The sequence below is a fragment of the Xenopus laevis genome, chromosome 6L (assembly GCF_017654675.1).
Source record: "Xenopus laevis strain J_2021 chromosome 6L, Xenopus_laevis_v10.1, whole genome shotgun sequence".
NCBI classification, from domain to species: Eukaryota; Metazoa; Chordata; class Amphibia; order Anura; family Pipidae; genus Xenopus; species Xenopus laevis.
In genome coordinates, this window is record NC_054381.1 from 102090398 (window position 1) to 102102987 (window position 12590).

Below are 12590 nucleotides of genomic sequence, written 5' to 3' on the forward strand. Positions count from 1 at the left end.
GTTTATGTCTGCATATGGCTTAGCTTCCAATCTATCTAGTTATCTATACTAATTAGCAATCATATAGTGAGGGTCTGCTAGTTAAGAAGAATTAATTGGGTCAAATAAATAAGGAGGATTGAACACTCTCTCAAAAAGTATAGAAAATGTATTCAATTCATAATATTATAGTACTGAACAGTCGAACAAAGTTCTGTTATGAAATTTGTATCCTTCTCATGCAATATATCAAACATAAACTCATGACACCACATTCCTCCCAAAATAGTATTGCAATTCATACACAATGCAAAATGTCTTATCCCAAATATGCCAATTCATATTAAATCTGCACCAGTGTAGATGGTGTGTTAATGAACACAAAATACCCCCAGAATATACTAGGGGTTAACAGAGAGCAGTGTGCAACATTCCGCAATCAGTCATTTTTGTGCACTTTGCCCAATGCACTCTGGTGTTTGCAGGGTCGGACTGGGCCAACAGGACACTGGGATAAAACCCCGGTGGATCCCCAGGTCTTGTGGGCCCTCGCTGGACCAGACCCGCTCCCTGCACTAATCTTCCTGTCGCAACCTCCCTTCTTTGGGCCGGTTGTGGCAAAAACATAGTGTGCAGCACAGGGCCAGGCAGAGGAACTAGAGTTGTGGCAGGGGCCTGAGGGGTGCCCTGAGACAACAGCCCCGGTGGGCCGCAGGCTTCCCAGTCCGACCCTGGGTGTTTTCAAATTGATGCAGGCCTCTGCTCCTAGTTCCTCGCACTCTAGTTTTATCCTGGAGGTTTTAATAAATCTCAAGATACAGAGAGACAGAATAAATAACAATAACCCCAAAACATTGTAAATATTTTTCTGTGGCAAGGTATATGAGGAACCCCATGCTCCTACCTGTAAATTTTCCACCACTGAATGTCATTGGAAATCCGGAAGCTCCCCCGGCAAAATCACTCATCATAAGAGCAACGTTTGTGGGTAACTTGCCACCATTGGGTCGAGTACAGTCTACTGTATTCAGTATTTTATTACCTGAGGGCACAAAGCAGATAAATTGAGAATTCATGCACTATAACTCTTACCTTAATCTAAGTAAATTTCATAAAGTGCATAGCAGTGCCCTGTGTGGAGGCAGGGAAGCTGTTGCAAGATATTTTATGCTAAGCTTCCGACAAAGGAAAGTGCCCATTAATACAATTTCAAACTTGCTGGGAGTTCCTATGAGCCAATCAGTCTGGCTTGTTGAATTGTGTGCAATTGCACATATGGATGCTTTGAAAACCTGCCAGCCTTGGCATGGCGGTAATTCCAGAGTAGCCCTTAAGGTTTGGACACAACTGACTTGCACCAAACAAATCAGATATTTATACTATTAATGATACCGCATGCATTGTCATCATGAAAGAGATACTATCCCATGCACCACAACTTGCTCCAGTTGCAATGGATGAAATGCCCGGCGAAAATCACTGCAATGTACTGTAAATTAGAATCATGGAGATTTGCATCTGAATGTGACACTTAGGTGGTTATTTGTCAAAGGTCAAGTTTTAGAGGTTTGTGAGATTTTTTTATTCCTCAATTAAACTCACAACTCAAAAAACATGAGTTTTTTTAGCAAAACCCACCGAAAAAACCCCGAACATCATGAATGGTTTAAAAAAACCTCTGCCATTGACTTCTACATGACTTCTGCAGTTTTTAGCTGGAGTATTTTCAGATTCAAGATATTTTCAGCTTTGGGGTATAATAAATCTCAAAAAATGTAAAAATTTTTTAACCCAAAAATTTGAGTTTTGACTGATAAATACAATTGAAACGTCGAATTTTTAGAACATTTTTGGAAAAAGTTGCCTCTGCACTAACCCACTCCCAGTGCAACGCGTCCGGCTTCATCGACGGAGGTAGAGGAAGCGCAGGGAGCAGGTCTGGGTGGATATATTTATAAGGATAAACATTTTTAGTTCCTGCTGTCAGTGATTCATATTTTTCATGATTGTGAGAACATATTTGCAATTCACAATTAATTATATTATCTGCTTTACAAAACATAAACACTAAAATAAAAGACGGTCATTCAAGCCCCTGCCTGACTGCTAGGGAGCAAAGCACTAGGGTAGCAGTTAAATGTTAAAAAAAATTAAATAGGTGAACATCCCCTTTAAGTTACAGTTCTTATAGATTTATAAACAATAGAAGGGGGATTTCATTGTTTATTTATATATCAAAAATTACCTTTGTATTCCACAATGATACATGTGTCCATTTCAGGGTGAACACCGTCCATAAGAATCATGAACCTTAGGTTTTCATCTACCTAAAATATGAACATAGTTTATAATTTAGAGATGAGTAAAATCTTTATAATGGGAAACAATGGGAAGTAAGTAGTGATGAGCGAATTTGCGCCGTTTCGCTTCGCCGAAAAATTCGCAAATCTAGCGGGAAATTTGCAAAATGGTGCCGACGTCTCGTTTTTGATGCCGGCGTCCGTTTTGGACGCCGGCGCCCATTTTTTCAAAAAAAATTTATTCGCTGGCTGCGAATCGCGCAAATTCGCCACAAATTCGCGCCTGGCGAATAAATTCGCCCATCACTAGAAGTAAGTTCCCAACCCAAAAACTCCAATTAATCGAGTTTTCAGCAAATGTTCGAGTTTTCAGGCAGAACCCTCCAATAAAACTCAAACATCATGAAGTCTATTAACATCTTCAAATGGTTCAAGAGACCTCTGCCATGGGTCGGGGTATAATAAATCTCGAAAAATATGTTTAAAAAATATATATATATATATATAGTTTTTTTAACCCAAAAAATGTATATGTTTTACCAAAAGAAACATTGAAAACATGAATTTTCGGGGAAGACACTACTTGATCCTTAATAAATCTGTATATATATGTATATATAGTGTAAATAGCAAACAAGTAGTCATCACCAATGGCCACTTTCCACTGGCAATATTAGCAGAACAGTTGCTGCTATGCCCATGCACCAATAAATTTATTCAGAACGAAGTTTGGTGCTGTTACAACATTTCTGCTATATAGTGTAAATAAACATCATATTACTATTGGATCACGGGATAGATATGTGTTTATCTGTAAATACTGACACTGTGTTAGAGGTTAAGCAGAGTTATATTCTGCATATTAGATGATCAGCAAAAACCTGCTTTTAACCCCAGAAAATCTCCAAAGGAAGTGATTGCAAACTGCCTATTGCACATTTTTTGAAAGTAATTTTGCTACAGACTTTCATCAAACTAAACAGCCATCTTAAAAAGTATTTGCCAGAATCTCATTAAGGAAAGAAAAAAAAACATTTCAAATGTAACTAACCTCTTGCCAAATTCCAAAAGGGACAACATTGATATTGGTAAGTTTAACCCCACTTTTGTCCAGGTACCAAAAGACAGGGCGTTCAGTTTTTCCAACATATATAGGAATATCCGGTCTTTTTTCAGAGAGCTTCTTGAGTGTAGGATAACTATACAAAGAATGATAAAATGATTAATGTGGTTTGAATTTGCAAATCAGGAGCACTGATTGTATAAAATACTGCTGATCACTTGTGAATGATAGAACCTTTCAAGCTCAAGGTACTGGTTTATTATTACAGAGAAAAAGGAAATCATTTTTAAAAATATGAATTATTTGATCAAATGGAGTCTATGGGAGATGGCCTTCCCGTAATTTGGAGTTTTATGGATAATGGGTTTGCATATAAGGGACTCCATACCTGTGTATATATATATATATATATATATATATATATATATATATATATATATATATATATATATATATATATATATATATATATATATATATATATATATATATATATATATATATATATATACACATATATATATATATATATATATATGGCATACCTTGGCGCACGTACCACGGCAAATTTATTTTAACCACTCTCATTGTTGTGGCCACACCCCCTAATTACCATGTTTGTTTTGCAAAATTTGGCAGGTTATGAAAGTTTGAACATATTTCGGTGTTTTTTTTCCAGTTATTACAGTTTTGCTAATGAAGGTGAATTGCCCTTTAAGCTGTGAATCTAAATTTTCCCATGGGACCTGTTATCTTATATTGTTACAATTACTTATTTATCTTATATACAAAAGTATTTTATATGCAGCTGTGGCTGTTGTGGGCTCTATGCCAAAAGGCAATTAAGTTAGAAACTTTGTTTCTTTTTCTGGCTGTTAAGTGCAGAGAAAAACAGGGCCAGATGGTATTCATCCCAGGGTAATTAGCGAGCTTAGCTCTGTGATTGCCAAACCTCTTTACTTAATTTTTCAGGATTCATTGAGATCTGGTATTGTGCCAAGAGACTGGCGAATTGCTAATGTGGTGCCTCTATTCAAAAAAGGATCCCGTTCTCAGCCTCAAAACTATAGGCCAGTTAGTCTGACGTCAGTATTAGGAAAGCTTTTCGAAGGGTTAATAAAGGATAAGATACTGGACTTCATAGCAAATCATAATACTATGAGTTTGTGCCAGCATGGTTTTATGCGTAATAGATCTTGCCAGACTAACTTAATTTCTTTTTACGAGAATGTAAGTAGAGACCTCGATTCTGGGATGGCAGTGGATGTGATTTACTTAGACTTTGCTAAAGCATTTGATACAGTGCCACACAAAAGGTTACTGGTTAAATTAAGGAATGTTGGCCTGGAACATAGTATTTGTACCTGGATAGCGAACTGGCTAAAAGATAGACTACAAAGAGTGGTGGTAAATGGAACATTTTCTAATTGGACCAGTGTTGTTAGTGGAGTACCGCAGGGCTCTGTACTAGGTCCCTTGCTTTTCAACTTGTTTATTAATGACCTGGAGGTGGGCATTGAAAGTACTGTTTCTATTTTTGCAGATGATACTAAATTGTGCAGAACTATAGGTTCCATGCAGGATGCTGCCACTTTGCAAAGTGATCTGTCTAAACTGGAAAACTGGGCAGCAAACTGGAAAATGAGGTTCAATGTTGATAAATGCAAGGTTATGCACTTTGGCAAAAATAATATAAATGCAAGTTATACACTAAATGGCAATGTGTTGGGAGTTTCCTTAAATGAAAAGGATCTAGGGGTCTTTGTAGATAACACGTTGTCTAATTCTGGGCAGTGTCATTCTGTGGCTACTAAAGCAAATAAAGTTCTGTCTTGCATAAAAAAGGGCATTAACTCAAGGGATGAAAACATAATTATGCCTCTTTATAGGTCCCTGGTAAGGCCTCATCTGGAGTATGCAGTTCAGTTTTGGACTCCAGTCCTTAAGAGGGATATAAATGAGCTGGAGAGAGTGCAGAGACGTGCAACTAAATTGGTTAGAGGGACGGAAGACTTAAATTATGAGGGTAGACTGTCAAGGTTGGGGTTGTTTTCTCTGGAAAAAAGGCGCTTGCGAGGGGACATGATTACACTTTACAAGTACATTAGAGGACATTATAGACAAATGGCAGGGGACCTTTTTACCCATAAAGTGGATCACCGTACCAGAGGCCACCCCTTTAGACTAGAAGAAAAGAACTTTCATTTGAAGCAACGTAGAGGGTTCTTCACAGTCAGGACAGTGAGGTTGTGGAATGCACTGCCGGGTGATGTTGTGATGGCTGATTCAGTTAATGCCTTTAAGAATGGCTTGGATGATTTTTTGGACAGACATAATATTAAAGGCTATTGTGATACTAAACTCTATAGTTAATATAGGTATGGGTATATAGAATTTTAATTAAAAGTAGGGAGGGGTGTGTGTATGGATGCTGGGTTTTCATTTGGAGGGGTTGAACTTGATGGACTTTGTCTTTTTTCAACCCAATTTAACTATGTAACTATGTAACTTTCCAGTATAAATGAGAGACTGCAGGTTGAGCTGTCAAAAGAGGGACTGTCCCTCTAAAAACAGTTGGGAGGTATGTTATGGTACACATTCAGTGCTCTCTATTTTTTCTTGTACATGTGTATGTTATATAGCATTATAATACACAAAAGCCATGAATATCTTGTAAATGATATCCTTATAAACAGTGAGTTCTGATGTCATTTCTGTCACATGACTCACTGAAACTTGTGTATTATAATAAATAAAGTACCCCCAGTTGCAAAATATGAGGATATTAGAAGTTACCTCGGAGTTCCATGACCTGTATAAAAACATTCGGCCTTCGGCCTCGTGTTTTTATCAGGTCATGAAACTCCTCGGTAACTTATAATATCCTTATATTTTACAAGAGGGGGTACTTTATTCACTATACATTTGTCATAAACACAATCACATGAAAAAGAGTGCCAGATAAACATATGTATATTATTTGATTTTTAGAATGAGCAATGGCCTTTCCTTTAAACAATGTTGTTTGCTGCTCTCAAATAAAACCATGTGTGTGCTATCATGGGTGATATATGCAGAATTTAACCCAAACCCACTCTGTCAATGTAAGCCCATGTTAACCACCCACAATACTAAACACAATGTTGGTCAAGTGATGAAACGTTACCTACACTTTTCTCATGCTTTTCATATCTATAAGTTTTTAACTGGTATACTGTATACTAAAGGTTATATGTTAATTTTTAACTTCTTTGGAATAGTCACAATTCACTGATGGGAGGGGGCAAGAATTAAGGTTGCTTACAAGAGATTCCTATTCTAATTAGTGATTATATTTGGATCTTGCACACCTTATAGTTTGGTTCATGAGAAGAGGTGAGAGGTACACATGGTTTCCCTATGGTGTTAATACAGGTAGGAGAAATTGTTTATTTTTTTCCCTGTAATAAGAAGATAGTACCTTTAACTTGATCCAAACTAAAATATAATTAATCCTTACTGAAGGCAAAAAAATCTGATTTTTAGTAGACTTAATGTATGGAGATCCAAATTACAGAAAGATCCCTTATAAGGAAAACCCGGGCATTCTGGGTAACAGGTCCCATACCAGTATAATTATTCTGATATAAAAGCACCTTATTCTCTAAAGCACTGCGGGAAATCTTTTTGTATTTGTATATATTTACCTAAGATGATCAGAGTGCATGTGACTTATATAAATCAAGTCTGCTCTGCACAGTCTTTCTAGCCAGTCACATGGAGGCTCATGAAGTAACCACCATCCTCGAGCAAAAGCAGGTCCAATCAGCCAAGGATCAAACACCATGTGCTTGTTTCCAAGCTTGAGATCCATGCATGCATGGGTAAGATATGTCACCTGCAAAAGCACAACTTACAGTTACAGTCCTATTAATGTTGTACTTTGTTTCACACAGACAATAAAATAAGTTATAGGCCATTCCATCAAAAATCCTCTCACTTTAGTTTTTATGCTGCCAATATGACTGCAATATAAAAAACGAAGGCCAGTTGAAAGTTGGTTAGCATAAGATTTGCTTTCTTTTAAAAATGAAATACAGTACATGAATTTGAAGGACTACTCCTGTGGTGGTCACTAGTGATGGGTGAATTTGGGCCGATTTGCTTTGCAGAAAAATTTGCGAAACGACACCGGTGTCTCTTTTTTGAAGCCGACGTCCGTCTTTGGACGCCGGCAAAAATCCGCTGGTGAATTTTGGCTGCGGTTCACAAATTTATTCGCCGGCAGTGAATCGCGGGAATTAATTCGCCCATCACTAGTGGTCACACTTTTGAAGTTCAAGCCCCACCGGGGCCTCACTTAGCTTATTACAATGTTACAGGGAATATATTGATATTTCAGCCATTCTGTTTCAATAATATATAGGGCAGTAAATGCATGTTCAACCCAAATATCTCCCTAACTGACCTTAGCTGATCTTATAGATGTATCTAGGTAGAGCAAATAAGCATTCTCCTTAAGTCTCATCCTGATTAATCTTTAGTCTGAGCCCCTTCCCACAGGTCTCCAGGTCCTCCCCTGGGTATCAGCCCCACAGTTTAGGAACCACTGCCCTACTCATAAAAAAGGTATCTATACTCTGTTCTGCCTATAGGCTTAGTTATTTAACAAGCGTGTCCCCCAAATCTTACCTGAACCTCTCCACCTTCTAAGCATACCGCCATGCGAGGATCACTATCCCAAGGATTTGGAGGACTTAATTCAACAAGTGAAACGCCATTTTCGTCATCATTTTCTATTACTACAAAAGTAAAATATAATGCTTGATTATAGATGATTTTATTTTGGAAAAGCTGCTCTGAAAATCAGCAGAAAAATCATATTCAGTGTAAAATAGATCCATCTTTAAAAAAATCATATCTATTTGTCAGTGAGCTATAATTGCAACCTGCTATAAATGTAACTGAGAATCGGAAAAAGAAATCACAGTATTTTCAAAGCAATATTGGTTGATATTTGGCATGGAGACCTTGCAGCAGGGTTTACAGCCTACTGACAATACAGGATAATTCTGGATAACTACTTTGTGTTTAAATTGGGCCATTACCTCTGGATAACAGAACCGGGTCAATTTAATTTTCCTATGCCACACACAGTGGATTTTCAATCATGGACTTGAAATAGGTCTTGCATCTGTGTAAGTACATGCATGGGTGTCAGCAGAATTTTTTCGGAGTGTGGCTAGTAGGCTAATATCACACAGGCTAACATCCCACTGAAGATGAACCTATTTATGACAAGTCAGATGATAGCCTAATTAAAGTTTGCCTTGGGGTGGGAAGTATAAAAAATGTTTTTTTGTTGTTGGGAATTAAATTTACAAACAATTTCTTGAAACTAGCTGGAGAAGTCAGGGTGGGGCAACTGCAGACACCCATGAGTACATGGAACTATGCCTTGACTTGCACAAGCTATAAGGGGTGGTTTAATAATTTTGGTAAAAGTTTAAACATTGAAACAGAAAATGTTCCCAACTAAATTAAACAATGTATTTGTTCTTTCCAAGAAATTATGTGTTCAGAAGTATTAATAAAGCAAAAGTAATAACATAAATATTAGCTTTTTACATTTTTTTTGTGTGTGGTCACCAGAAGACGCTATCATTGCAACGTCCTCCAGCCTACTTCCTTGACACACACCAACTACTGTTCCCTGATCTCTCCTGCCATGAAATATAATTAATGACATAGACCTAGTAAAACCAGTGAAACCTAGTATCACATATAACTGCACCAGGAAGAGATAAATTCGTCAGTTTTGTTAACCTCATTGTAAACTTACAGCCCAAATGATACACAGACTGAAAGAATGAAACAGTAAGAAGTAACGTGTAGCTGCTACGATTTACTCCACTTATTTATCATCTCATGTACCAGTCAACCTTGTATATAGGGCAAATTACATTTCCCATTTCATTAGATTGCTTCTAATCCAATATAATATATATTGTATTCATACATCAATGTCTCAGAGGACAGCATACTTAAAGGTCACCAGAATACTGTACCATTCATGCTTTGTATAGAGATGAAGGAGGACCAAACATTGGGAAGTGGCACATCAACCACTAAAAGAGTAGTTCTTGAGGACCACTTGTAAAAACACTTTGTGAAAAAGAGAAATATTTACCCAACTCATCTTGGCAAAAACTGTCTGGTGGGTTCACATATTTCATTGAACTTACATCCAGCTTCCAATTATGCTTTGTACAGCGGACTGTCCTGCATTGAAATATAAGCAAATATACAGCATTAACGAGTACAAATCATCTGCATTTCGTTTTTTTTCATGCCTCATACTATAAAACACATTCTGATGCAACTATACTTTGGAAATTTACAGTATCTAGTAGTGACAATTCTAAAGCAAATGGACTTGATGAGTAATTTTAAAAATGTTAACTTTCACTTTAAGTGGCAATCAAAAAGCATCTAATATCTTGGGATGAACATTTTTCCTGATAATATGTTGGGAGCACTAGCTCCGGTAACTACAAACATGTTTCTCATAAGTTATTAAGTATGATATCATCTTGGATTAAATTAAAATTATTTTGGGTAGGCAAGGTGAATGCCCTAAAAACGTCTGCTCTTCCTCATCTGTTTAGGACCCTTTCTGTTACTCCACCAGAAGGTACACTGCAACAAAAAGTCTTTAAAAACTATGTGAGATAACAAGAGAGCCCGTCTTAACTGTTTTACTGCCTCTAGGAGCAGACACAAGGGAGGTTTAGGCATACCAAATCTTCATTATTATTGACTTAGTTGACCTAATACTATAGCATGGTGCTGAAGTAACAAAGTGGGTTATTATTGAACAGGATTCTCTGAATAATAGGCATGTACGAAATCTACTATGGTCTAAACGTCTGTTGACACAAGGATGGGCGAACCGTTACTGACACACTTTCGTAAGAAATGGCGTAGATATGGACTTGCTTATAAGTAAGTTTCTCCATCTACACTGCTTAACTCAGACTTTGCTCCAGAGACTTCTCATGGGACTTTTTAATGGTGGGAGCAAAAAAAACTTGATTACAATTTATTCCATCACAAAACACACATCTTTGCTCTCTTTTACAAGACCAGTATAACACCCCTCAACAGGAAAGTTAGATTTTTACCAAAATCACTATGGAAGGAAGACACCTTCCTACATCCAACTTCATTTAAATTAATGTGTTTTCAGATACTCCCCCAGAGATGGTCAATCTCGATCCTATATGGCCACATAGTTCATCTAATGAAATGTGTTCAACACTGAGAAAGAGACCTTCGGGTCTGCTTTGATCTTAACAATTGGATAGACATTATTAGAGATTCAGATTGTTGCTCTATAAATAGCTCTATACAGGAAACTTCACAGAAAATCTTCCATCAATGGTACTTAGTCCCAGCAACATTGACAACATGGTATCCGTCCTCTTCATCTCTTTGCTTCAGAAATTGTGGTCAGTTTGGATACTTTTTGTATATATGATGGGGGTGCCCAAAGGCAGGGCCTGAAACGTAAAAAGCCCTTTTTGTATGTTTTTGGGCTAAATAAATCGAAATTACACAACTACAACTCACTCAGTGTGCTGCTGGTAATTCGTTTGATACAAGGTTATGGCCCTGTGGCAGGCCCTCCAGTACAGCACCTGACACCACAATTTTGGGTGGTTTTTGTTTTGGGAGTTTGAGCTCTTTATACCCGCTCCCTGTTAACTGTCTACTAGTAAATCATGTGAACATTAAATAAACCCAGTAGGCTGTTTTTGCTTCCAATAAGGATTCATGATATCTTTTTGCATATAGTACAAGGTTCAGTTTTATTATTACAGAGAAAAAGGAAATCATTTTAAAAAATTTCTGGGTTAAGAGTGAAGCACATTTGCTTTGTGGATAGCGATTTACTGGAAATTGTTTTACACCATTGTAAAACTCTCTTAAAGCAGCAGGGAGCCAGAGTAAATACTCTGCATTATAATACATTTTTATCTTTTTCTAGCCTTTAGAATCAATTTCTCTAATGGGCAAAATAAAACGTGATTGCGTTTGTTGCTTATTGAGGTGGATGTTAACTGTCCACTGCAGATTTGTGAAGTTTAGGTCACTATTCTAATTGCTCCAGAACTGGTCACTCTAATGCCATAAAAATAGGATTTGTTTATTCCAAATACCGACCAGTGAGCCTAGAATTTGCTTTCAAGCCAACATATATCTATCCACTATATTCTTTAATTACACATATTAATATTCAACTGTTTATTGGTTCCAAGAGCATTCATTTCATGAGCTGAGATAAACTGTGTTTGGATAGTAACTTGAAAATGGTGTGATTTACTATTACATATGTTTTTTTCTGTAGACAATGTACAGAGAGCACAGCTGTAACTAACTAACCTTAATGTGCTACATTGTTGTTGGTTTGGTTGCTTTAAATACTAAGCATTTAAGTTATATTGAAATATTTTTTCTTGTTTGTATGGGATAGGTATTTAGCATGAGGCAATATATGTTATATACCATAAAAATTTTTTGAGGTGACCAAGGGGCTGATTCACTAAGCTCGAGTGAAGGATTCGAATGAAAAATACTTCGAATTTCGAAGTATTTTTTGGGTACTTCGACCATCGAATTGGTTAAATTCGTTCGAATTCGAACGAAATCGAACGAATCGAACGAAAAATCGTTCGACTATTCGACCATTCGATAGTCGAAGTACTTCCCCTTTAAAAAAAACTTCGACCCCCTACTTCGGCAGCTAAAAGCTACCGAAGTCAATGTTAGCCTATGGGGAAGGTCCCCATAGGCTTGCCTGTGATTTTTTGATCGAAGGATTTTCCTTCGATCGTTGGATTAAAATCCTTCGAATCGTTCGATTCGAAGGATTTAATCGTTCGATCGAACGGAAAATCCTTCGATCGATCGATCGCAGGATTAGCGCTAAATCCTTCGACTTCGATATTCGAAGTCAAAGGATTTCAATCCGAGGGTCGAATTTCGAAGTATTTTTAACTTCGAAATTCGACCCTTAGTGAATCGGCCCCCTAGTTTTCTTTTATATAATATATTAAAGGGGTGCTTCACCTTTAAGTTAACTTTTATTATGTTATAGAGATGCTAATTTTAAGCAACTTTTCTATAGGCCTTACATTTCTTTTTCCAGCTTTCAAATGGGGGGTCACTAACCCCATCTAAAAAAAACAAATGCTGCTCTGTAAGGC

The 12590-nt window shown here is 37.1% G+C and overlaps 1 protein-coding gene across 3 annotated transcripts in view; it reads right to left on the reverse strand.

Annotated features, from left to right (window-relative positions):
* cmahp.L (cytidine monophospho-N-acetylneuraminic acid hydroxylase, pseudogene L homeolog) overlaps positions 1-12590 on the reverse strand; it is a 69368-nt gene that overhangs the window by 22659 nt on the left and 34119 nt on the right. For all 3 annotated transcript variants that reach the window (XM_041565277.1, NM_001086828.1, XM_041565276.1), the window contains 6 exon segments: positions 9512-9603; positions 8014-8123; positions 7029-7219; positions 3331-3478; positions 2225-2306; positions 884-1021 (listed from right to left, as the gene is read on the reverse strand). In XM_041565277.1, coding sequence (XP_041421211.1) covers positions 884-1021; positions 2225-2306; positions 3331-3478; positions 7029-7219; positions 8014-8123; positions 9512-9603 — 761 coding nt within the window.